This window comes from Benincasa hispida, chromosome 3 (assembly GCF_027475165.1).
Source record: "Benincasa hispida cultivar pf3 chromosome 3, pf3_genome.v1.1, whole genome shotgun sequence".
In the NCBI taxonomy this organism is placed as follows: domain Eukaryota; kingdom Viridiplantae; phylum Streptophyta; class Magnoliopsida; order Cucurbitales; family Cucurbitaceae; genus Benincasa; species Benincasa hispida.
In genome coordinates this window covers 32,214,696-32,242,639 of record NC_143480.1, presented here as the reverse complement: position 1 = coordinate 32,242,639, position 27,944 = coordinate 32,214,696, and the positions used below count along the sequence as shown (strand labels likewise).

Sequence of the window (27,944 nt, the reverse complement as noted above, 5' to 3'; positions counted from 1 at the left end):
TTAAATTCTTCTATCATTTGTAAAAAATTATAAATCAAACATCAACTTTTTCTTCTTTACAAAGTTGTGTCCCCACACTTTTTTTTTTCTTCTTGTCTCATGAACTTTCATCAATAGCTATTGGAAAGAATTCTAATGAATAAAATAAAATCCTAGCATAGCACAAAGACATGATAACATTAAAATAATGTTTCAAATATGACCTTATTATATATTTTAATTCTTATCATTACTTCTTGGCTTTGGGGTGTGGTGCGCTAATATTAAATGTGTCATTAATAATAAACTTGCTAATTAAGTAATTAATTATGTTATCCGTAAATTAAGTATACTTAATTCTTGTCAAAAAAAAAAAAAAAAAAAAGTATACTTAAAGCATATGTTTGGAGTTTTAAGACACCTCTAAAACCAATTTACAAACCTTCCAAGTTTCAACTACCATACCTTAAAAATATATATTTAATATCGGGTTTGTGAAGCCAAAGTTAGTTAAATAGCTTGTATAGTCGGGAGGACGACATCGAGATATTATTAGAGAGTATTGCGATATTATCATAAATGACAAAGAAAATATATTACCGAGTTTATAATGTTAAGACAATATTGTTGTAAATATGTATTCAACATCGTCACACACCTCATTTAATATTTCATTGATGCTAAACTTCGTAGCGGTCTTAATATTATTATTTTCTTAAAAATACATCATTATAACATTTTTGTATGAGGGCTTGAGGGCATTTTATTTCTTTAGTGTAGCCTAAGAAATCATTATTTTTTTACTTAGAAGTAAAAGTAGTCATTTGTTGATCATATTATTGGCCTTCTTGAAGTGTGATTTGTAACATGACGTTGCATTGCATATAATCTTCCCATATACGAATCTTATTTTTCAGAAGATTGGACATAATCTTGATTTTAGGAACAATTTATGTTGTATTTATCTCCAAATTTTTTATTACTCTGTATTATTTACTAATTTGATCACTTCTCATCCTGTGGAAGAGGAGAAATATATTATTTGTCTATAATTAACTTGTTAGGGTTGCTCCCATTTTTAGAAGTTTTAGCATATTCATCATTTAGCTTGTATTCTTCTTAACATTTAAATACAATTACTCTTTTCAAATGAAAAACATTTAAATAAATACTTGCAAGTGACACAACTTGTAACATATAAATATGAAAAGAATTCACTTTGAATTGTCACATAATTGCAAAAGGAGAAAAAGAAATATTTGGACAAATAATGGTACTCTATAGTGAGTTGATAATAAAGCAAACAATAGTAGGTGGAAACAAAAGAAAAAATATTGGATGCAGCTTGACCCAAAAAGTTGGGCAGATTTTTTATTTAAAAAAAATGAATTATTTTTTTCTTACTACGTAAAAAAAATGGAATATAAGATTAGGTACAGCTTACTCATTACGAGAAGTAAAATAATCATAAATTTATTTTTATACCAAACAAGAAGGTCCCAATTCAGCCCTACCAAGATTTAGTTGATTCATTATTATTCATTTGTGGGTAGTGTGGTACCATACCACAAAAATTTTCTGTAAGAATTATAAGATATATTTTTTTTTTCCAAGATGGGACTTTTAATCCACTATGGTCTGTGGTGTTTCCCACTACTAATTCTTCATATTTGATTTACATTTTTTCACCAATGTCACTGATATTTAAAAATTGATTTTAAATAACACACGGCAAATCTACAAGAACATTATTGATTTATTTTAAGTTGAATTTAAACAGTTTCTAGAAGTTGTAGTATAAGGTCCATTAGTTTAGTTCATACATAATCAGTTTGGACTTGCTTATGTGTTAAAATGCATTATATATTTGTTGATTTAGAAGTGTGAAATATGGGACGTTGAGAGTTATTGGGTTCTTTTAAGATTGAATAATAATTCATTTAGAGGTGGGGCTTAGTTCATTTGAGAACCATAATACATTTAAAGACTAAGTTGCATCCATTTCATAAGCTTAAGTGCCATTAACAGAAGATTTTGTTGAGCTGTATATTTCTCATAAGAGATTGAGGGGATTTATATGATTTATCAAGGGCAAGTTAGTTCATATATTTGAATTGTATAGTATTAATTATAAGCATGAATGAGTTTGTTTGGGGACTATATAATTAATATTTCATTAAGAAATATGAATGAATTTGTTTACCAGCATTCATCTACCTTGTGTCCACTTCCAACCTAAATCTACATATATTTACTAGAGGTGTATACTCTTATTAAATTATTATATGAACCAAATCCAATACATTAATTAAATGTCAATATGACTATATCTTATTGAATATACAAGACATTAATGTTCTATATCATCTACCATTATTGAACTCAAGGAAAAAAAACATATATAAATACCTCAATAATGTATATGTGGCAAATTGAAGCTAAAAAATAAAACTATATGCACTAAATTAACCCAATGTAGTTTGTAATGAGTAAGGATAAATTTAGTCATATCCATTGTAATTACTTAATATCTTAACACTTCTCTGGACTTAAAAATTTTAAGAAACTTAATGAATATACGTAGGTGAGAGAATTGAACCTCTAACTTAAAAATTGATAATATAAGTATCATGTCAATTGAGCTATGCTAATTTTAACTGTTCTTATATCATATTAAATCAAAATAATTTCAATAATAAAAATTGATACATGTTAAATCATCGATTAACTAAAAAATTGAACACGATGGTTAATGATAAATTTAATTATATATGTTTCTTAAAAGTAATCTCTTTGGCTTATGAAAACAGAAACACAAACAACCAGAAAAAAGTAGTTAAGAGAAGTAAAGAAGGCAGAAGGTGTGTATTTTTCCCCCATAACAACCAAAAAAAGAGGATGAAAATGAAACAATTCGATCTTGGTTCCTCTGCTAATTAATTAAGGGATTTTTTATTATAATAATTTTAATTTCTTAATTGCTAATTACCTTAACTTCTTTCTCTGTTTCGGTTGGTTTCTCCGATGACTCTGTCTTTTCAGGAGGAAGATCATTTTCTTTGGTAACTTCCTTTTTGATTTTGTCTTCAATTGGTTCTTCAATTTTTGGGTCATCTTCTTTGTTTGACTCATTTGGGCTTTCGATTGATTTCTTGTTTTCTGTAACAGAGTCGGAAACTGGTGGCTCCGGCTCCGGTGGGTTGTTTTCTGACGGCTTCTCCTCCGGCGGTGGTTTTATTATTTGCTTTGCAGTTTCCGGTGGGGTGGTGTCTTGCTTCTCCGGTGGATTTTCATCTTCTGTCTTCTCCTTTTCATTGGACTCCTTCTTACCTTCCTTCTATACAAATCCAAATTATTACATTTAATTCAAATCTTATGTGTATATTTATGTATGTATATAAAAATGTTAGAAAAATTATTTTAAATGAAAAAACTGACGAAAATATTTATAAATAATAGTAAAATATAACAGTCAACTTGTGACATAATGTGATAAATTATTATCTATGTCTATTATGACATAGATAGACAGATATAATAATTTTCTTGCAGATAGACAATTAGAGAGTGAAATTTTGTTATATTTATAAATATTTTATTTGAAAATAGTCTTAAAATATTTGTACCAAAAAAAGAAAAAGGAAAAAGAAGAACTATTTCTATTATCAATTAATTTTGAAATAAAAACTCTATTTTTTATTTTTTATTTTTCTTAAAGAATGATATTTTTGAGAATTAAGTTTATAAACCTTCATAGTTATGATTTCTTTGCTTTTATTTTTTTTTTATTTTACATTTATAGACTATTTTTTGCAATAATTGATTTTCTTTTAAATAAGTTCAATAAATTACTATTTAAAATATGCAAAATGCTCAAGAATTTTATATTGAAAATTTTCATTTTTACTTTTGAACTTTATAAATTAGAGAAATTTTATCATTAAAATAAAATGAAAATTGAAATACATATTTGACATCAATCATAATATTATGGATTGACATTGATAATTATTTGAAAAAACGTGATTTTGTAAATGATTTTAATTTCTATTTGGTAACTATTTGTTTTTTATTTTTTATTTCTAAAAATTAAACATATAGACACTATTTGTACATTAAAATTTCTACATACATTATCAATTTTTTACCAATAGTTTAAAAAACTAGGCTAAAATTTTAAAACTTACAAAAGTAGTTTTTAAAATCCTATTTTTGTTTTTAGAATTTAGCTAAGAATTCAATAATGGTACTAAAAAAAGATACAAATCATGATAAGAAATTAGGAAAAAATAGACTTAATTTTCAAAATAAAAAAAACGAAATGACCTAAATCTTTTGACTTAAAAAAAATGGGAAGAATGAACTTAATCTTTTATTTAGGATTGTAATAATATTACATATATTTTCTATTTTTTTTTCACATTAGTGTCACGCCAATTTACATATATTTTGACGTATCTTATATTTTTTTAATAACAGTTTCAATCTTATATTTTTTTATAACAATTTCAAAGTTTAAACGTAAGAATCGTTTTGAAAGTCTAGAAACATTTCATATAATTTAATTTAATCTTGATTATTTATATAATTTTTTTCAAAAGAATGCAGGGTAATATTTAATGAAAACAGAGAGTCAATCGATTTAAAAATTAAAAAAATAAAAAAATAAAATAGCTATCTAATTAGCTAATTCATACATTACAATTTTTTTTTTCTTTTTTATGAACACATACATTACATTACAATCCAATAGTGTTGATTTAAAAGGGGAATTTTTTTCGTGCTACACCGTAGTGTAAAAAATGTAGTTAAAAAATGCATAAATTTTTACTCTAAAAATCAGTGATTCAAATTCTACCTCCCACGATAATTGAACCGAAAGAAAAAATATATATATATTTAAAATTTCCTACGTAACTCCAACTTTTACTCAATGGAATGAACTAGCTTTTGATAGAATAGGCATGTAGACTTAGCCGTCAGATGTTGGGCCGGCCCAACTTGAGTCCAAAGAACAGTTAAGGATATTGGGCTGGGCCTTGAATTAAATTTGCTGTTTTTATCTCTGACCAAAAAAACTCGGAGACTCCGTTTTTGGGATTTAAATCTAGTTTCATTTGGTTTTTAAATTTAAAATACTATATATTTTACTCATATATTTTGAGTTTAATTTTCCTTTAGTTTTTAAGTTTCAAAATGTTACCTACTTACCCTTGAGTTTTGTGTTTAGTTTTCATTTTATCTCTATATTTCGATATTTTACAGTTTTACTTTCGAAATTTGGTTGATACTTACTTTGGTCTTTGGTGGTAATTATTAGATAATTAATTTAAGATAATTATGAATCAAAATTTTAAAGGTAATTGTAGTAGTAATGAAAATGAAATTTTAATTAATTAATAGACATTAATATTAAGGACCAAAATTGAAACCAACGAATCAAATGGATACAAAACTCAAAACATAAGGCAAAAATATAACATTTTCAAACATAAGAAACAAATGGAAATCCAACTCAAAACTTAGGGATAGAAGTGTAACATTCTGAAACTTATTAGAGATCGAACTGAAACTAGAAGACCAAAAAGACAATTTTACCCCAATTAATTTGCATCCCAATAAAATGACTTAACAAGAACGAAATCAAATAGAATTATAGAAGAAAAGGAAAATGAAGAAATAATATTGAAAAAAATATGTTAAAATAAACTTAATTCGACGATAATTAACCCAACATTTTGGTGCAAGAATAGAAGAAACATAGGTATAATAATTAGACAAAGGAGTTCGGTGGAAAAAGAAAAAGAAGAAGAAGGTCCAAAAAAGGCAGACAGTATTTATTTAATTAGGTGACAATGGGGAAACCAAATTATAGAAACCAACAATGGAAAACAAAAACAAAATTATGGAATCTTTTTAACTTTTTGTCTTCCAGCACACGCCCATCTACTGCCGCTGCTTCTCCTCATAATACTCCAAACCCATTCCACACCTCTTTTATTTTTCCCTTTTTTTTAAAACAATATATTATTATATTCTATAGACTAATCTAATTTCTAACCTCGAAATCAATAACATAAATTTTATGTCAGTTAAGTTATATTCATTATTTACTTATTTGTATCTATTGTTTTCATTTCTTTTAAATCTTGTCAATTTGGTCCCTCGACTTTAAAAATATTCATTATATTCCTAAATTGATAATATAAATTTTATGTCTATTAATTTTTTTATTTTTTTGGGAATATTGGTAATAGAAATATTTAGATACTTAGAATTATAGATCTCTAGTATCATTAGATGACTAGATATGTTTTTTAAAATTTTTTTTACAAATTTGAGGAGATACTTTGATAACTTTGTTTATTTCGTAGGATTTCTACTCGAAAATGTCTTAAATTTACATATGTTCCAAAGCTTGTACGCTCTTTATTGATTTAATTAATTTAATATAATTTTAACTTATATAATGTACTTGTTTTTATTGATTTGAATTTCTTTCTAGATTGATACAATTTATATTATTTTATGTATTATTTTTCTCGACAAAGTAATATATAATGATTTTATAACTTTTTATAAAATAAATATTAATTTGAATTTGAATTTAAATTTCTTGTTAAAAAAAATAATAACAACTACACATGGGAATACAAAAAACTCATGTTTTGGGATGATATCCAAAATTTTCAAGATACCCTCTATGTGAGCATCGTAAAATGCTCGAGAATCTCCAAATGTTATGGTATCTTATAATACCGTAAAATAGACGAGGTGATTCAAATGCTCTTAAAACAAAAGGCTCCTTAATTATATGTTTAGTCCATACTTGAACTTTCAATTTTATTCAATAAGATTCTTGAACTATTTGAATTTTTTTTTTTTTTTTTAAAAAAAATAATCAACAGACTTACTAGGTACAAAATTGAGAACTTTGTTCTATGAAATATTAATAGACTTACTCTCAATCACGTTTTTTTTTTTAAATCATCCATCCATCAATTCTATTATTTGATTTTATTAACATACTAATGTAGTCTAGAAATTGAATGGACGGTTTTAAAAGAAAATTTTAATAAATAGTCTAAATTCATTTACGAATTTAATTGATACAATCATAAACCAATGTTTTTTCTAATAATAACTAAATTAAAGAGACTAAATTGATAAATTACGACAATTTAGAATTTTAGTTAATGAAATGCTAAAGTTAGAGTATAAATTGATATTGTATTTAACTTGTTCAAAATTTTAAAAAAATTAACGAAGCTAATATACATATAATTGAATTTTGGGTCTCCCATACCTATCAAATGGTAAGTCTAAAATTGACTGATTACACATTAAACAAACATCAAGTAAATTAATAATTTAACTTCTTTTTTTCTAATGATTAATCAGCTTTTACAAAAACGAAAAAACAGTAAATTTTGCCATCTGGTTGTTCTTCAGAAATGTCCAACCAAATGATTTTTGTAAAAACAAAAAAGAGAGAAAGAAAAAGAAAACTGCAGCTGACAGAGAAAAAAAGGAAAACAGAGCAAATGAAAGGAAAAAGACAACTACCATTGCTTTACCACACATATCCAATATTCATCAATAATTCTTTATTTTTTCCTTATTTATTTTCTCTTTCTTTTTTTTTTTTCTCTCAAATTTTCTCACCATCCAAACACATTCTCAGAAACATCTTAAAAAATAATGAAATCACACCCATCATCATCAACAACACACAGATTAATTTTTCTTTCTTTTTTTTTTTTTAAAAAAAGCAGATTTTATTAATTACGAAAAATTTGTAAAAAAAAAAAAAAAAATACCTGATCAGTGAACAAATGACTTAAAGAACGTGACTTAGAATCCACCTTGTCATCATCGACGATCTCCGTGGCCTTGCCATCGCCGACATTCTCCGGTTTAGTTCCGGCCGCCACCTCCTCCGGAGAAGGCTCCGGCGCCGGTGCCGGAGCCTCGCCGGCCTCCGCCTTCAGAACCTTTGGCTTAGTGGCACAAGCTCCCATCTTTCTTTTCTTTTCTTTTCTTTTTTTTCTCTGTATATGAAATGAAAGTGAGAAACAGAGAGAAAATGAGGGTAATAATTTATAAAGAGGGATTTCGGCAATTTGAGATTCGGACAATTGGTCAGAAACAATGAAAATACAATTTTTTTTTTTAATATTTTTTTTAAAAAAAACCCTAAACTGAAACATTTATGCTTAGAACGTATATGTACAAAATATATATGAATATGAAATTGTATACTCACAGGCTGTAAATTGTGTATTATTCAATTAAAAAAGATTAATTAGAAATATGTTTTAATTTTCTTTAATTTTTAATAAGAAGGGTTGACGAGAACAAGGGAGGAAAATGTGAGAGAAAGAAGGTGGGATTTGGGAATATTATAGCATCTTCAGCAATCAGTTTGTTGTGTTGTGTAATGTTACAAATTACAGATTGGCATATTGGAAAGAGTAATATTTAGGGGCATTTTAAACGTAATAAAAAACAATTAAAAGTATTTAAAACATTGCCACGTGAGAAACGGTGGTTATATAATTGAGTGAACGGCATAAAGGTAGATACAATTTAAATATGCACTTAGTTATTTTGGAAAAATTGTAGAGGATGACTAGAACCAAGAGACCCAAATGAAAGAAATAAAAATCTTTGGATATTTAGAATCTTGTAACTTGAAATTTTAGATAGAACATTCCATGTGTAAAATATTATAGTTGGACAATTTGATCATTTACGCGTAAACTTATATTTATAAATATTAGTGTATTCCACATTAATATTAGTAGGTTCTACTCTATTGATAAAAACATGTTAATGTGACACAATGAATTTAAAGTTTATAGAAATTTTTATATTCTCATAGTACTAGAAATTTGTCCCATTATTAAGTAGTTATGAGATCTAGATAGATCTCTTGACTGTTGAGATGGTTCTTCACAACTTTCTGGTCCTTCTTTACTCCTTATGGAAGCTAGGTCGTTGGCCTGTCTTTCCCCATAATTCTTTCGAGGTGAATTCTAATGCAGTTTTCGTTAATGGCGAGGTGGGAATTAGTTTAATTGTTTGTGATTTAAGGGAGATGTTATTTTGGCCATGGAGAGATATTTTTCTATGACTTAGTCTATTGAGTTTGTGTGGTCATCGTCATGTTTGAAGGTCTCTCCAAAACTCTTAAAGCTACATCTTCCTTCTCTGGCCTGAAAGTGACTCAAAAACCTTTTGGAATCTTTTGGTTGAAAAATATAGATATGCGAATGAGGTTCAGATGTTCGTTGATTTTATTCGTGATCTTTATCATAGGAGCTCTGTTATGGGATTCATATTAGTTAATCGTAAGATTAATTATGTTGCTCATGACTTAGTTGTCCATGCTTGAAGACGTCGTTGTTCAGTAATATGGCTCGAAGATATTCTTCCTTGGAAAAATTCTATTTCTTTATTCCGATTTGTTTTAATCTTTAGTTTTGTCTTGGTTTTTTAAACTTTTTTTTTTTTTTTTTTTTTTTTTTTTTTTTTTTAAAAAAAAAAAAATGCCTCACTAGCTCAAGATCCACTTAATTGGCTTCGCCACTATTATTTTGGGATGCGTAATTTTCCTTTATACGGATCTTTTCTTTTCTTTTTTCAATTACCAACGAACTCTAAATTTTATTCATCAAAAGAAGTAAATATGTAAATAATTAATTAATTTACATTATCTTCTACCATCTCCTCTAACTCTCTTCTTTACAAAACTTCATATTTTTATCTTTAGAGTTCCAAAAACTTTGAGTATTTATTATTACTAATTATGTTTTTTAAAAGTTCATAATTTTAATTTATAGTTTTGTTTCGCCTCTTTTAAGATGTATCTTTGGATATACATTTTGAATGGGTTTGTTAGTACAACGAATTTTTGGAAAAAATGAAAGGACTATCTATTTATAAATAAATTGGATTAGTTCTCGATTATAATTATAACTAAAAGAAAATGAGAAAATAAATATGGATAATCATTTGATCTTAACTCTAAATTTATCTTTTAAAATAGCGTAGAATTAAAAATTTATGTGGTAAAAGAAATTAAATACTGATTCCTTGTTAGAGAAGTAGCATTTAAAATAATGTAGGTTCACAAAATAAGTTTACACTAATAAATCAATCAATGACGGGTCAAATTATGAATGAGAGTAGTATCTACTATAGTATTATTATAAATTTTTTAATTTGTGTGTGGGAAGAGAAGTTAGAAAGTAGATATAGAGATTAAAATTAAGCAAATCGAAAATATAGAGACCACAATGGTATTTTAACCAAACTTTTATTTATGTAAGTTCTGCTACAATTATTTTTTAAACTCTACATTATGTTCCTACTAAGAGAATGTTTTCAATCACATTTAAATATTAAATATGATAATACACAATAATAATTAAAGAAAATACAATAGTACAAGCAAATATAGCTATATGGGAGAATCAATAAATCTAATAAAATGGAAAAAACTGGCCAATCTATTATTTAAGGCCGGCCTTACTTCTCAAGAAAAATAAAGATAAAAAGTACGTGTACACATTTATTATACTTCTATTTTTATACAAACACATTCATTATATTACTATTATAATTTGGTTGCGTTGGGCTCATTAAAGCATAGAAGCAAAGTTTGTGGGCAGCTTATAATTAAAAATAGTGGGTGGCCATTATCATATGATTAATCAATTCATCCAAGAAAAGATAATAATAATTCATCCAACAAACTCTATTTAATTTTCATATAAGATCTCCCAATAATAAACTTCAATAAATGTGAAATTAATATCTTAATTAGTTAAATTCCTTTAAAGATACAATGCTATAAGGCATAAGGATAGTCGTCAATCTGAATATAAGGTAAAATCATCTGTTATTGATGAAAAAAATGTTAAAGGTTCGAATCTCCATCTTTACGTATTATTGAACTAGAAATTTTACATTGAATTGTTTTGAGCATGATTGTGTTTCATCATGAGTATTGTTGAAGATTTACCGATTATCTTTATATTTTTCCTAAGGCAGTTTCCAAGAATTTTCACAATTGTCTCAAATGAAATCTTAATATTAATTTTCTAGAAATTCTTTTATTATTTGGCTTTGCTTTTAAAAAAAGAATTCTAACCTCATTTAGGGTTGACACTTTTGTTATTTGAGCAAGTCGTTTTCTATTCTATGGCTGAATTGTGCAACATTGTGTCTTTGCTCTCTACTCATATTCTTCTATGCAAGTTCTTCATCCATTGAGTGTAACACGTTGAAGATAATCACGGTCTTAGGGGGAGCTCAAGCCATCACTATCAAAAAGGGATTCTCACAATCTTAGGGGGAGCTTAGGTCGAACTGTGCAACATTGTGTTTTTGCTCTTTACTCGTGCAAGTTCTTCATCCGTTGAGTACAATACGTTAAAGATAATCACGGTCTTAGGGGGAGCCGAAGCCATTGCTACGGAGAAGGAGTTCTCTATCTTAGGGGGATCTTAAGATTTCTCAGTGAAGAGAGTTAGTTAATTTGAAAGAAAGATAACAACGTCGAGAGGAGTCTCACACATTGCGGGAAGCCGAAGTGTTCAACACCAGTATTATCAAACTTGGGGGAGTCTAAGTGCATTTAAGAGGGAGTTTCACATCTAGGGAGAGTGTAGGTGATCAATAAGTTGAGCTCTACATGAGTCACTGCAGTAGTCGTGTATTACATATAAGTACTTTATTGTAAACTGCTTAACTTATTCATATAAGTGGATTATCTTTCCCCACCTCACTACCCTCAAACGTAGGTGGATTTCACCAAACTGAGTTACCAACTTCTGTGTGTCTTTATCTACTTACTTGTTGTTGATATCTTATTGTTACAGTTGTTGTCTGTGCTTTTCGTTTAACATCTGTAATTCGAACGACGAGTTAACCTGATGCTTTTTCAAGTACCAAATGAATGAATAAGTTACAAGTTTTGTCTTGGTTATCATGTGATATTGAATTGTGTGCTAAATCATCTTGTTAGCATATGATCTAATCTGCTCTAATAATATTGGACCAAACTACTTTTTTACGGTTAGTCTGAGCATAATTCGATTGGTCTAGACATATCTCTCTCTCAATTTTATATGAACGCTATTGAGCTCAAGAAAAATGGTTACAATACCATTTTGGTTTTTACAAACTTTGAAACAGTTTGTTCGGTTTTAGTTTAGTTTTACAATATATGAAAGTACTTCCAAATTTTGTAGTGAAAATGTTTATATATAGATAGTAAAAAGTTATTTTAAAAAAAATCAATATCAACAATAAACTATTATTATGAACTAAAATTTTAAATTTTTTGAAATTACATGGACTGGACTAAAATGAGATGTTTGAAAATATAGAGACTAAAATTAGATAAATTCCAAACTTTATGATAAAAATGATATTATTCAATTTTATAAGTTAATCGAAACTCCTCCAAACATTCAAAACTCACACCTTCATAAATTTTTTCAGTAACTCGAACATTTAAAATTATTAATAATAAAATCCTATCACTAAAACAGGGGCATATTACTACTCATTAATCAAGACTAAAATGACATAATAATTATAAAAACTATATAAATATTAAAACCAAACAAAATTAAAAGGACAGGCATCTTATAGGCCAATCATAAAAAGTGAAAAGCTAAAAATGAAAAAATTAAACTAAAAGGAAAAATTGAAATGACCACCATTTACTCTGAAAAGCCTTCCATAAAGTCATAAAGTTCATGGCAACCATCATACGTTATATTTCATAAAGGGCTGAAATTCCAATCAACTATTTATCCCACCCTTTTTTCTCAACCATCATTTTGACTATTCCTTTTTCCAATAAAAGGGTTATGTAATTATATTTAAATTTGACTTCCCAATAAAATTTACTTACTAGTCATCACACCATACATTTTTCAGAATATAAAATTTGAAAAAAAAATACATTTTTTTCATTTGTAAACTTTCTCTAAATACAGTATCAATGAAAAAAAAAGCTGATTAATTATTTACATTAACTTGATTCACTATAATACCGAGCACAAGTTAATTCAAATGAGCAACAATAAAAAAATCCAATGATGAAATGAAAATTAAAATGGAGTAAAATCAAACACCAAAGAATGAACAATCCCAATCCAAAAATTGCTATTTTTTTTTTCCAATTTTTCACCCAAAAAAATTAAGAACAGAGAAGAACAACAGAGGAAGAAATCATAAAGCCATAGATGAAAATCAAGAACCCAAAATACAGAGCCCAATTCCTCTTAAACTTACCCAAATAGCTCTCTGGTGGTTCTTGGTAATGAATCTCAAATTCCTCATCCACCAAGCCCCCATCGAACCCTCCGCCGGCAGCGGCGGCGGCGGAAATCTTCATCTTTATCTCTCTGAGGCGCTCAGTGGCGAAACCCAGAGTGAGCTTATGGCAACGGCGCTGATACTTGAAGCCATTGATGCAACGGAGAGTCTGAGCTACAGAGACATAGAAACTGAGATGGGAAATGGAGAGGAGAGCAATGGGGATCCAGCAATGGCGGCATTCGAGGCGAGGGGAAAGAGATTGGGCTAAGAATATGAGACCCAGGAAGATGAAGAAGAGCTGGAAAAGCTTGTGAAGCTCTTTCTTTTGGAGATCTATGGCGCGTTTCTTCTCAAGGGTCTTCTCGAAATGGAGCTGGATTATTGTGTTGAGAGCTTGGAGAGCTGTATCTTTGGAGATTGATGGGTGTTGTCGACTCTGGGTTTCCATATCCGCCATTGATGAGGAGCTTGGTTCAGAGTAAATGGATGGGAAGTGGGAAGTGGGAAGTGGGAAGTGTGGTTTGTAGTGAGAAACAAGAAAGGGGGATCCAATGAGAATCCGTGAATGATTTTGTGTAATTTTGTTTTATTGTTTTGTTTTTTTTTTTTTGGGTTGTTAACAAAATTTAACTAATATTACCATCATGTGAGAGAATTAAATACATATCATATATAAATATAAGATTATTAGAAATGTTTGCAAAATCGAAGAAGGGTATCTCCATCTCCGGTCTCCATTTAAATATTTATTTTTGTGAAATTTCTCATTTAATTTTAGAAATGGTAAGAACTGAGATGAGCCCGAGTTCTTCACAAGTAACTGTTCCCGTTATTACTTTTTTAATAATGTTAATAATATTGAAGGTGTTGTGAAATTGAGGAATATAACAGAACACAACAGATATGAAGAAAATAATATATATATATATATATATATATAATATGATATAATAATAAACTAAAATTATAAAATAACTAAAACTATAAAAATTGGGCAATATGGAAATGTAAGTGGAATTTTGAAGTGGATTTTATATGATTTTAAGATCCACTAAATACCACTATTTATAGGCAAAGTGGCAAGCAGGATGTGGTCTTACATGGATACCAAGTATGAATAACTACAAGACACATGGATAACGTAAAGATTGATACATGACTTTTAGGACATTAAGCAATGAGCATCTATTTATTATTATAATATTTATAATACTCCCCCTTAGATGCTCATATATATATATGATCTAGCCTCGTAAAACCTTACTAGGAAAAATCCAATGAAAAAAAACTCTAGTGAAGGGAAAAGAGTACATATTTCATATAATATATACTCCTAAAAGAATACAATATATTCACTCCCTCGCAATTTTTCAAAAGTTGTGCTTGGTAATATCTTTGTAAATAAGTCTGTTAGGTTATCCTTCGAACAAATTTGTTATACAGTGATGTCGTCATTTTCTTCAAGATCATGAGTGTAGAAAAGCTTCGGTGAAATATCCTTTGTTTTATCTCCTTTAATATATCCTCATTTGATATGGGCTATGCAAGCTGTGTTGTCTTTGTATAATATTGTTGGAAAATTTTTATCAGAAGACAAGCCACATGTTTCACGAATGTGCCGAATCATTGATCTTAGCCATACACATTCTCGACTAGCCTCGTGAATTGCAAGAATTTTAACATGATTTGAGGAAGTGGCCGTTATGATTTGTTTCATAGATCGCCATGATATAGCAGTTTCTCCACATGTGAACAAATAATCTGTTTGAGATCTAGCTTTACATGGATTAGATAAATATCCAAAATCTGCATATCCAACTAGGTCAAAATTTGATTTATTTCAATAACAAACCCATATTGATTGTTCCTTGGAGATAACGAAATACATGCTTAATTCTGTTTCGAAGTCATTTTGTAGGAGAAGAACTATATCTAGCTAATAAATTTACTGAAAATGCAATCACTAGCCTTGTATTATTAACAAGAAACATAAGTGCACCAATTTCACTAAGACATGGTACTTCTGGATCAAGAAGTTATTCATTATCGTCTCGAGGTTGAAATATATCTTTCTTTATATCCAATGAATGGACTTCCATTAGAATATTTAATCGATGTGCTTTGTCCATATAAAATCTTTTCAGAATTTTTCTTGTATTAGTTGACTGATGAATAAATATTCCATTTGCTAAATGCTTAATTTACAAACCAAGGCAAAATTTTGTTTTTCCAAGATCTTTCATCTCAAATTATATCTTAAGATATTCGATTGCCTTTGAAGGCTCTTCAAGAGTTCCAATTATATTCAAGTCATCAACATGTATAGTTATAATAGTAAATCTTGTTTGTGATTTCTTTATAAAAAAATATGAACATATTGGATTATTTTAATATCCTTCTTTCAATAAATATCCACTCAGGTGTTTGTACCACATCCGTCCTAATTGTTTCAATCCATATAGTGATCTCTGTAATTTTATTGAATACAATTTCTAGGGATTTGGTGTATATGTTTTCGGTACCTTAAATCCTTTTGGGATCCTCATATAAATATCATCATCAAGAGATCCATATAGATATGCTGTGACTACATCCATAAGATGCATATCCAGACTTTCATACATAGTTAGACCAATTAAATATCTTAGTGTAATTGCATCCACTACTGGAGAATATGTCTCCTCATAATTAATTCCATGTCTTTCTGAAAAACCTTGTGCAATAGTCTTGCTTTGTATCTTGTGACCTCATTATTTTCATTTCTTTTTCTCATAAATATCCATTTGTATGTCATAGGTTTGACACCTTTTGGGGTTTGGACTACTGGTTTAAAAATCTGTCGTTTTGAAAGTAAGTTTAATTCTTTCCACTGAAGCCAATCTTTTCTATGTCGACATTCTTCAATAGATTTTGGTTCAGGATCCTTATTTTCATATATAATATCAAGATTAACATTATACGTAAAAATGTTGTCAATAACTACATTAGTTCGATTCTATCTTTTTCCTATCATGACATAATTTATTGAAATCTCATTATTATCTTTAGGTATTTCACCTTCCTCACTAGTCATGTTGAGGATTTCTTCATGGATATTTATATCCTCAACCAAGTCTTTTTGAATATTAATTATTTTTTGTTTTCGAGGATTTTTATTTTTGGAACTCACTGGTCTACCATGTTTCTGGCATGTTCTAGACTCATCAGTGACAACTTGTTGTGTTGGGATATCAATTTGTTATGGAACATTTGCAGCTAGTAGATGTGACTTAGTTACTTTCTTTACATCTATAAATACATCTAGCAATTGGTTTGCTATATTTCACAAATGAATTATTTTCTGAACTTCAAATTCACATTGATCTGTACGAGGATTTAAATGAGACAATAACGATGTATTCCATGTAATTTTTTTTTTCCAATGTCTTAATTCCTCCCCTTAATGTTGGAAAATTTGTTTCATTAAAATGACAAATAGAAAATCATGCAGTAAATATATCACATGTCAGAGGTTCAAGCTATTTAATAATTGATGGGGAATCATATCCAACATATATTCCTAACCTCCTTTGAGAACCCATCTTAGTGCATTGTGGTGGAGCAATTGGAACATATACTGCACATAAAAAATTCTCAGATGGGAAATATTTGGCTCATGACCATAAGCTAATTCTAATGGCGAATACTTATAATAAACTACTGGCCTAATGCGTACAAGTAATGCTACATGAAAAAAGCATGCCCCCTGATGAAGGAAACTTAGCTCTCATAAGTAATGGTCTTGCAATTAATTGCAAATGTTTTATAAATGATTATGCTAAACCATTTTGTATATGAACATGAGCTACATGATGTTCAACACTTATCCCAATTGACATACAATAATTATCAAAAGCTTGGGATGTAAATTCACTAGCATTATTAAGACGAATAGTCTTAATTGTATAATCAGGACATTGTGCTATTAACTTAATTATTTGAGCAAGTAATTTTGCAAATGAAAGTTTTCGATTTGATAATAAGCACACGTGTGACCATCTACTGGATGCATCTATTAATACCATAAAATATCTAAATGGTCCACTTGGTGGGTTAATAGTGTTGGGATTGGTGTCATAATTCTCCCAGAGTCTCGTTATTTTGTAAAGATACTCATTGTTTAATGAATAAAATAAGTGTTATTTAATTATGGCATTTACTCATATCCAATAAACAAAGCTCCTTGGTTATCTTATGTGAACTTAAGCATGTATATGTGATATTGATGACGGGAAATTAGATGTCAATTACTCGACAAATAAAATCCATTGGATGCAATATGCGATGTATGTTCTTAAGGTATGCGTTGGGATGATTATGCGTCAAATGTATGCGATGATCATGCGTCCTGTCATAAATTTTCTTGCACTCACGCCAAGTATAACATGAACGCAAGTTTTTCGGGTGATCCGAGGTCGAATTTAGGGACTTGTAGCAAAATGAATGTGGTGATGTGCATGCAGCGGTTTAAATAAAAGAATGATGGAGGGGTTTCTACACTAACACTATTCCTACTCCTAGCTAATAGACAACGCAATGAAAATATGAATGAGAGGTAGAAATACGACAGATCTTGACATGAAACAAATGAATGAAAAAATAGATAAAATACGAAGATGTCTTCATTGCAACCTTTAAGAGTGACTGCAAAGGCAACCTTAGCCAACGCAAGCCATGCGATCATGCAACACACATACAATAGTAAATCACCTCTCGGTGCGAATGCTACGGCTTCTAATGCTAGAACGCATGTGATATATGCGATAAGTCTATAGGACCTACACATAAGCTTCTATTCTTATTTATGCGATGACAAGGTGACATCCACACAAATATGTAACCACATAATAACATATCTATCTCTAGGGTGCATGCGATGCAGTGTTGACAAACAAAGCTTATCTCTAAGTCCCTATCTCTTGCTTATGCCGATCTAATCTTGCTCTCTCGAGTCTAGATTCTAACCTAGCTCTCTCGAGTCATTAGGTTCTTTCTTTAGACTCTCTCTTGAGTAGCTCTAAAGGGGTGTTAGGCACAACATAAAACAAGACAATCGCATGAACTTGGTTGACGCAAGATTATTCCTATCTCTAGTGAACAATGCATACATTGCTTAATGCGACCAACCACTTACCCTCCCGGATAGTTGGTTGTTGCTGACTTTACTCATAGACAAGCAATGCGTTAGCCTATAGACAGGCATTGCCGCAACTTCACACTAAGAAAATCAGGTTACTCACACACTCACGCAACGCACACCTCTCGGTAGGTTACTACATGCTTCATATCCCTAATCCACATGACTAAGTATGCAATACCCAAGCAATCTCACTAGGTGTTGCAATGAAAGTAAAGATGCTAAGCAAAGGAGATGGAGATGGAGTCGAAGGAAACAGAGAAATGCATTGAAAACAAATTGTATTAATTTCTTAATCACAAAATGTCATACAATACAATATAAGAAATGAAAGGAAAATGAAATGACTGGCTGGAAGCAAAGACTTGCTTCTAGCGGATGTGCGTCAAGATTGTTGGTAGTGCCATGGATGGGCGGTGGAGCTAACTCTCTCGAGATCTAGCTCCAGCCGTCACTCGGAATGGAGGAAGGAGGTGAAGAACTCTCAAGCATCTTCTCATGCATTTTGTCTGGATCGTAGGGAAAACCCTGGGTTACAGGGGTAATCTCCGTACCAGTTGGAATTTTGCTCAGCGGCTTCTATTTATAGAGCTTGGATCGCCGACAACATTAATGGACTGTTCTGATTCTGACATTTGGCGCGTTAGTCCTTTTCTGAACCTTTGTCGCTAACGGCGTGGTAGGTGAAATGTCAACATCATCTTTTGATTTTCTCGAGGTAGATGCGTTGATGCGTTCATTCCACTAACCTTGCATTGATCCCATTAGTATGCATTATTGCGTAGCTGTAATCATTCAACGATCGCATTCACTTAATACCGCAACTCTACACGATGACCGCAATCGCTTGACGAGCGCAACTTCCATGCGATGGACGCATACGGCTGATTACCACAACATCTATGGATTGATCGACGTGTTCGCCTTTGCGATGGAGAGTTTCTCCGCATGTGGTCGTCTATGCTGTGGTCCAGTTTCCGCGTTTGCGTCCACTTCCTGTATTAGCTACAAAAATAGAACATTGTACTCATAATAACGGGTTAGCCGAGATTCATCATGCTGATCGACGCAAGCTCACTTTCTCGTGAATTCCTAGCATAATTGCCACATATTCTACTTAACAACCTTCATAATTTTAAATAAAAGGCCTAAGATGACATGTATTTCTACATGTCATCACACCCCCAAAGTTAAGATCATGCTTGTTCTCAAGCATGCGTTACACTCAAGAAATTCTAACTCACCTTCACGCTTTCCTTTGCGATGACCAGCTTCTCAGAATATAATTTATACACACCTCTGACCATCACCGCAATGCTCTCCTCCACTTTGGCTGCTTCTTCAAAAGGATCTTTTCTAAGTTTAAATCCGGCAAGCCTTTGCTAAAAAACTTTTTATTCATTCACCGCAACTTTGCATCTAGCTTTTGAGAATGCGTTCGTTCAAAACAGTTTAAAAATTTGTGATGGCTTATTCAAATGCGGCGTTGAACTTGGTTATGCTCTTCGTTTTAGCTTACCCTCACGTGTGTCATATGGGCATCCAACTTCGGTTGCATTCCATATTCAACTCAACTTTTGTCTTGTTTGATTTAGCTTGCGGTGGACAGAGAAGTTGCGCTTATGCACTGATCCGGGCGACTTGCCTTCGTTTTGGCTTGCCTCCACGTGTGTCATGCAGACATCCAACTTCGAGCAAGTGCCTTTCACAGCTTAACTCTTATCAACATGGGTTTTTCCATTGCGTTGGCAGTGGAGTTATTATTCTCAAAAACTCGTTTTTTTTCCAAATAATCGCAATATAATGAACACAATTCTCCGAGACCGCTGCCACCCACAAACTTAGAGGTTGACAGCGTTCTTACCGCAAAGCTAAAAACAAAATTATAATAATGTGGTAATAAATTTTTGAGCAAAGGATTGCACAAAATAAAACTTAAGACTTTCAAAATTTGAAGAAACTAATAAAAGTAAAGAATGCCTTGCATTGATTAGTTAGAAAATGCGGTGAATTATACGTACCATCATAGAAACATCACAAAGCAACACAATCGAAAAAAAGAGAATTTCAAAAGGATAAGTCATACAAGATAACAGGAAAAGATCTTAGGCGGAACAACGCATGTGATCATACGTTGGAATTCACGCGATTGAAGCCATGCGTTGAAGGATGAAAGGAATTCTTCCGTTGTTCTGCGAACCAAGGAGACTTATTGTTGCACCTACAAGAGCAAACGTACCACACCCAAGGAAGCAGACATATATCCAAAATAACAATGAAAATAAAAATAACCTATACTAAGAAAGCAAAGTAAAGATAGAGTAGAAGACGTCCCTGGAAAAATAGGAGTGTTGTCATCGCAAGGAGTCTTCGGTGCAGGAGATTGCTCTCAACTGCTTGGGTCAAGTTGCCTTGACCATTGGAACTTCTGGCAATTATTGGGCGCATGCGGCCGTCATGTGCTTAGAATTATCTTCAGCTCTTTTGCAACTCCCTTCTACCTTGGGGTCAATACTGGCTTTCAGCGTATCGCCTACACTTCAATATTGTTTGCAACCTGGTCGCACAAGCTACAATACTCCCAAGATAAAAAGTTTGCTCACAGAGACACAAAACTTAACAAATAATTAGCTGCCAAGTCCCCGGCAACGACGCCGAAAAATTGATGACAGGAAATTAGATGTCAATTACTCGACAAATAAAATCCCTTGGATGCAATATGCGATGCATGTTCTTAAGGTATACGTTGGGATGATTATGCGTTAACAAATGTATGCGATGACCATGCGTCCTGTCACAAATTTTCTTGTGCTCATGCCAAGCATAACGCGAACGCAAGTTTCTCGGGTGATCCGAGGTCAAACTCAGGGACTTGTAGCAAAATGAATGCGGTGATGTGCATGTGGCGGTTTAAATAAAAGAATGATGGAGGGGTTTCTACACTAACACTACTCTTACTCCTAACTAACAGACAATGCAATGAGAATATGAATGAGAGGTAGAGACACGACAACTCTTGACATGAAACAAATGAATGGAAAAATAGATAAAATGCGGAGATATCTTCATTGCAACCCTTAAGAGTGACCGCAAGGGCAACCTTAGTCAATGCAAGCCATGCAATCATGCAACATACATACAATAGTAAACCACCTCTCAGTGAGAATGCTACGGCTTCGAATGCTATAATGCATGCAATATATGCGATAAGTCTATAGGACCTACACATAAGCCTTTATTCTTATTTATGCAATGACAAGGTGACATCCACACAAATATGCGATCACATAATATTATACCTATCTCTAGGGTGCATATGATGCAGTGTTGACAAACAGAGCTTATCTTTAAGTCCCTATCTCTTGCTTATGCCAATCTAATCTTGTTCTCTCGAGTCTAGATTCTAACCTAGCTCTCTCGAGTCATTAGGTTCTTTCTTTAGACTTTCTCTCGAGTAGCTCTAAAGGTTGTTGGGCACAACATAAAACAAGACAATCACATGAACTTGGTTGACGCAAGATTAATCCTATCTTTAGTGAACAATGCATACATTGCTTAATGCGACCAACCACTTACCCTCCTAGGCATTTGGTTGTTGCTGACTTTACTCATAGACAAGCAATGCGTTAGCTTATAGATAGGCGTTGCCGCAACTTCACACTAAGCAAATTAGGTTACTCACATACTCACGCAATGCACACCTCTCGGTAGGTTACTACATGCTTCTTATCCCTAATCCACATGACTAAGTATGCAATGTCAACATCATCTTTTGATTTTCTCAAGGTAGATGCGTTGGTGCGTTTATTCCACCAACCTTGCGTTGATCCCGTTAGTATGTGTTATCATGTAGCTGCAATCATTCAATGACCGCATTCGCTTAATACCGCAACTCTACACGATGACCGCAATCGCTTGACGAGCGCAAATTCCATACGATGGATGGATACGGCTGATTACCGCAACATCCATGCGTTGATTGATGCGTTCGCCTTTGCGATGGAGAGTTTCTCAGCATGTGGTCATCTATGATGTGGTCCGGTTTTTGCATTTGAGTCCACTTCTTGTATTAGCTACAAAAATAGAACATTGAACACATAATAATGCATAATAACGAGTTAGCCGAGATTCATCATGCTGATCGACGCAAGCTCACTTTCTCGTGAATTCCTAGCATAATTGTCGCATATTCTGATTAACAACCTTCATAGTTCTAAGTAAAAGGCCTAAGATGACATGCATTTCTGCATGTCATCAGATATACTAGTGGAACATGTCTTAAGTGATAACCTAAATAAGTCTGTAGTATAAGGATTAAGGTGAGATACCTGATCCTGGTGACACTAAGGATACGACCCGCTTTGTAGAAGTTTGCAAGTGTTGTAAACTACTATAGATGGTAGATCCTAACCATTCATGTGGAGACGTGCAAGGGGGGTGTCCTATACAAAGAGTTTGTATAAGACTTGGACCACGAGATGACTAGACTCTGTATATAACGCCATTGATACTAGAGACTTGCATCTCACCTAAATGACCATAGGTGACACGACCTCAATCCTAAGTGTTTTGGAAACTTCTGCCTTTGAGGGTGGTCCTTTGATTAGTATGGGTGAGAGTGGCCAGATTGCCAACTCAACATGCCTACCTTTTTTGGGACTTGTCTAATCTGGGAGCTGGGAACTCAATCCACAAGATGGAATTCACTCGTTTCCCGAAGCAGAGATAAGTACAGAGATTGCTCCCTTAATTCCGGGGCTTGAACATAGTGGCCATAGCTTCTCTTTGGAAGAGAAGATTTAGTCATAGTAGGACTATGACTTATGTTCATTAGAGGGATCAGTGGTACTTAAGGAGACAGATGGCGGTTATTGGCCTAGTTGTACTTACGAGCGATCTGTGAAGGGTTGTCGCACTGCTGATTGGTTAAGATGGACATATAATATATTTGTGGTAAGGAGAGTTTAGCTATCGGTCTTTAGTGGAGTTCCTGGCAGTTAACAGATGGTGGATCCTGTGACTAAAGAGTTTAGTCAGTTATTCACGTACCGTTGGAGCTTCGAGCTACAGTTCCATGAGGTCCCCTTGGTAGCTCAATGGATTTAGTTGAGGATCAGTTCTTGGTATTAATTTGAAATGTTCAAATTAAGAAGAGGTATTTTGATTATATATGATATAATCGGTATGATGTATGAGATACATCTAGTGGAGGATTGATGTAAATGATATTTACATTAAGTACCATGGAATAGAAAAAGAACTATGGTTTATATGTTTCATGAGATGAAATATTAAAACTATAAGTTATAAATATAGTATGATAAGTTGGTTATCATTTATATTTATAATAATATTAATTATTGGATTATTAATTATTTTTCTTTAATAACCAAGTGAGTGGGTGGTTATTGAATTCATGGTAACCATGAGTTTAAAAGGAAAATGGTTTCCTTATTTTCAGAAAGAATGATTTACAAACTAGTGAAACGTTTTTCGTAAAAAGTTTTTTGAGTTTTATCTCTTGCGCAAAAGAAACTTACGTAGGCATCAAGTAAATACAGATTTATTAAAGACGGCTGGGTAAGCTAAATGATCGTGCAGTGGCGAGCTAAACGATCGTGCAGTATTTACTAAACGATCACATAGTTTTACTAGACGATTGCTTGCCTTAAGTAAACGATCGTGTAGAGTCTGTAGGTGATATACCAAGTTAAACGATGAACTAAACGATCGCATAGTTTTTGCTAAACGATCGCTTAGCTTTATCTAAATGATTGGGCATCGACCTATACGATAGGTCTCCGCCATCTCCCACTTGCCCAATCGTGTACGCTGTAAGTGTTTCCTTCTTCGTCTGCCTCATTCCAAGTTCGAACAGAGCCTACCCTCTAGATTCTCACACCAAGAATACCAAGGTAGTCTTGTTGGTGGTGTCAGGCTCAACTCAACACCATCGAGGTTTTGTGGAGGCCGTTCGTGGTGCTGCGGAGGAGTTCGTGCTATTGCGGAGGAGTTTGTGACCGAGGCGATCGTTGAGGACGAGCACGAAGTGTTCGTTCTGTGTTTGTGCGGAGTTGCGGTCGTGTAGATCGAGCGTTCGAGGTTGCTGTTGTTGGAGCGGTCGTGTGCAAAGAAGCGTGGAGATGCATCTTCAAATGTGCGTAGAATTTGTTCTTTGTTCATTTGAGTGTTTTCATGCTGTAATTTCTGTAATGATTTGTATAATTGATTATTAGAAGTCGATTGTAAATGTTATTGTTCATTTATGATTGTGATTTGAAATAATCTTTTTTTTGCTACTCATGAAAATCATGAGTCCAATTTACTTCAAATAGATCCATATAATCACCATGAATCCGTTCTAAAAATGTAGGTGATTTAGTTCCCACTTTAGCTGGTGATGGTCTAATTATTAATTTGCCTTGAGAGCAAGCATCACATACTAATTCCTTAGATTGAAGAATCTTCTGGGTCTTTAATGGGTGTCTACTTGAATTCTCAATAATTCTTCTCATCATTATAGACATTGGATGACCCAATTTATCATGCCAAATAGCAAATATATTTGGACTCATGAACTTCAGGTTCATTGTTGCATATGTTTCAATCACTCGTATATGAGTATAATATAATCCAGAAGATAAAGCACACAACTTTTCCAATATACAGCGAGGAGCCCACAGGTTGTTGGACTAACCTATGGTGTGTTCTGGCGAATTTTCCTCCTACTGAGATGGAAAATTCCCCAATAAATCTGCTAGTACCAAGTAAACTCATATTGGCCAAAGTGAAAGAGACGGAAATGGTAGAGAGATTCGATATGATGCAAGTCAGGTCTCATCCCCGGTCAGTATTGGATCAAACAATAGGGGGCCGTAGCACTGACCTCTTTTTTTATTGATTCACAATACAATTAGGGGAAAAGATCGTATAGTTCCGTATCGAGACAAGAGAAAGTCTCAACGGATCCTCCGCGCGCTGGGCATACTTCTTCTGTGCGTCTTTCATTTGAGACAGTAGAAATAATATATAGATATTCCACATTATTCTTACTATCAGTCTCAATATGATAATCATAGCAACATATGTCTTTAAAACTTAGAAGATTTCTCTTTGATTGACTAGAGAATAATGCATTGTCAATTGTAAATTTTGTTCCTTTAGGCAAAATAATATTTGCTTTCCCAAAACCTTCGATCAAGTTTGCAGATATGATATTGTATTTACTTTTGCTTTCAGCATTGTCCATTTGGAAAAATATTTTTTATTTGTAAGTATTGTGTATGTAGTTTAATTGTTTGCTAGACGTAGATATTCTTTGCTCATTTTTGAATCACTTAACATATGTAAATGATCCATGTTTCTTCATTAAAAGAAAAGAATTACAATAAGAAAAACAACACTTAAAATAAACAAAAGTTATTAAAAAAATGAAGATAAATAAAAGAAAAACAAAAACATTAAGTCTAGATATTCTCAATGTCTAAATTTATCGTTAACAACTATTTTGCCGAAGTCCCCGACAACGGCACCAAAAACTTGATGCTTGAATTTTATGAAGTGGAAATTATGGATGATATGTGTTGGTGGATTGCGTTGTGCACTCAAGTTTCCCCAGAGGAATCCAATTGTAAATTCCTCTGAGTTTCCTGGTAAGTCCAGGTCGAACACAGGAACTTGTGAAAATAGTTGCGTTGGATATTTTTATGAAAACTTGCGGTAACCAGTTGAATAAATAAGTGTTGGGTTGTTGCGTTAATGAAGATAATAACGAATGCGGCAGAGTTTGAAAAGAGTTGGTAAACGAGAAATACGATGAATATGCGGTGAACGGGTTGAGAAGGGTTTCGGCTAACACTCCCTAGGATGCGTTCATGCCTTGCGATCATGCAACATGCATACAATAGTAAACCACCTCTCGACGTGAATGCCACGGCTTCTAAGGCTAGAACGCATGCGATAAATATGCGATAAGTCTACAGGGTTTACACATAAACCTCTATCTCTATTTATGCGATGACAACATGACACTCACACAAATATGCAATCACATAATATCATTAGGATGCATGCGATGCAAGTTGACAAACATAGCTTCTCTCTAAGTCCCTATCTCTTGTTTATGCTAGCCTAATCTTGCTCTTTCGAATCCAGATTCTAACCTAGCTCTCTCGAGACATTAGGTTATTTCTTTAGATTCTCTCTCGAGTAATTGTAAAGGGGTATTTTGCACAACATAAAACAAGACAATCGTAAGCAATGAACTTCCTAGATCATGTTAGCTTAGTTCCTCTCAACCCATTCAACTAGTTTAGCTACTCATGCAAGAGTGAGCAGATGTAGAAATAGAATTTCCATTGAATAGATATAAGATGAAGTACAGAATAACAATGCAAGTATAGTAAAGAGTCTGGAGAAATTTCTTGCTGCCAGGCATTACACTGTTTCTACTTGTGCTCTAAAGATATTCTCGCTTTCGTGAGAGTCAGCCCGTTCTCTGCTCTTACGCCCCATGATTCTCTCTCGAGCTACCTTGGACAATCTCTAGTGTCACCACTCTTCTCTTGCTCCGCCGTAAAATAGAAAAGAAAACTATGAACAGAGGTATGAACTTGTAATGTTGATGAGGTAATCGACGCTTAACCCCTTCTCTGAAGAATGCACTTGGTATTTATAGGGCATCAAAGGTGAAAGGCGGTTTCTCTCTCCTGGTTGTACAGATGAGACAACTTTAATTCCTGACTGATGCGCCGGATAATTGTCACTGATAAAGCTGGATGTACTTTGTGACCGTTATTGATTGTCAACTTAATTTGGATCCGACTGCCGTCAGCTTTTTGTTCCATCAATCTTAATTGTCCTTTCGTCCGAATGCGTCCACCATGTTGCGGTTATTCTTCTTGGGTGCATGTTTGCGAGTACGATAAACGCAAAGTCTTGCGGTGAAGTTGCGCTCGACCAATGTATTCCTATGATCGCATTCTTTGCATTGGACTAACGCATTATTCTGCACAAAAATATAAAGATCAACTGCTCTAATGTATTAGACGCATGCGACCGCAATATTATAGAATTTACATTTAATGGATGCAATTTAACATATTTCATCAACGCAATCTAACATTGTTTAAGGATTTAGCACTATGATAACATGCATTTCTGCCCATTATCAACCACCACAAAAATAATAATTATTTCTTCCTTTGCCACGATCACGACCTCGACCATGACCACGACCTCAAACACGATTATTAACATTCACAACTTTCACTTCAAAGAATGGTATTGTTCTAGTTGGTCGAGATTCGTGGGTTTTCATCTATAACTCATTATTTTGTTCTGTCACGAGAAGACATGAAATTAGTTCATAATATTGTTTAAAATCTTTGTCTCAATATTGCTGCTGTAGGAGCATATTCGAGACATGAAGTGTAGAAAATGTCTTCTC

General features: G+C 32.5%; 2 protein-coding genes across 3 annotated transcripts; both read right to left on the bottom strand.

The window, feature by feature from the left end:
* Positions 1-2,728: 2,728 nt before the first annotated feature.
* On the bottom strand, positions 2,729-8,397 carry LOC120072883 (uncharacterized). Of its 2 annotated transcripts, XM_039025413.2 has the most exons (3): positions 8,246-8,397; positions 7,800-8,030; positions 2,729-3,316 (listed from the first exon to the last, which is right to left on the bottom strand). In XM_039025413.2, the coding sequence occupies exons 2-3, from the start codon at positions 7,998-8,000 to the stop codon at positions 2,954-2,956; spliced, it is 564 nt and encodes a 187-aa protein (XP_038881341.1). In that variant the 5' UTR covers positions 8,001-8,030; positions 8,246-8,397; the 3' UTR covers positions 2,729-2,953. The 2 variants fall into 2 exon arrangements, with proteins under 2 accessions (XP_038881341.1, XP_038881339.1); XM_039025411.2 differs by lacking the exon at positions 8,246-8,397 and having other exon boundaries at positions 2,729-3,313; positions 7,800-8,142.
* A 4,743-nt stretch (positions 8,398-13,140) lies between these two features.
* Positions 13,141-13,916, bottom strand: LOC120074230 (uncharacterized). The gene has a single exon (XM_039027283.2). It carries the CDS (start codon positions 13,775-13,777, stop codon positions 13,199-13,201), a length of 579 nt encoding a protein of 192 aa, XP_038883211.1. The 5' UTR covers positions 13,778-13,916; the 3' UTR covers positions 13,141-13,198.
* Between the last annotated feature and the right edge of the window lie 14,028 nt (positions 13,917-27,944).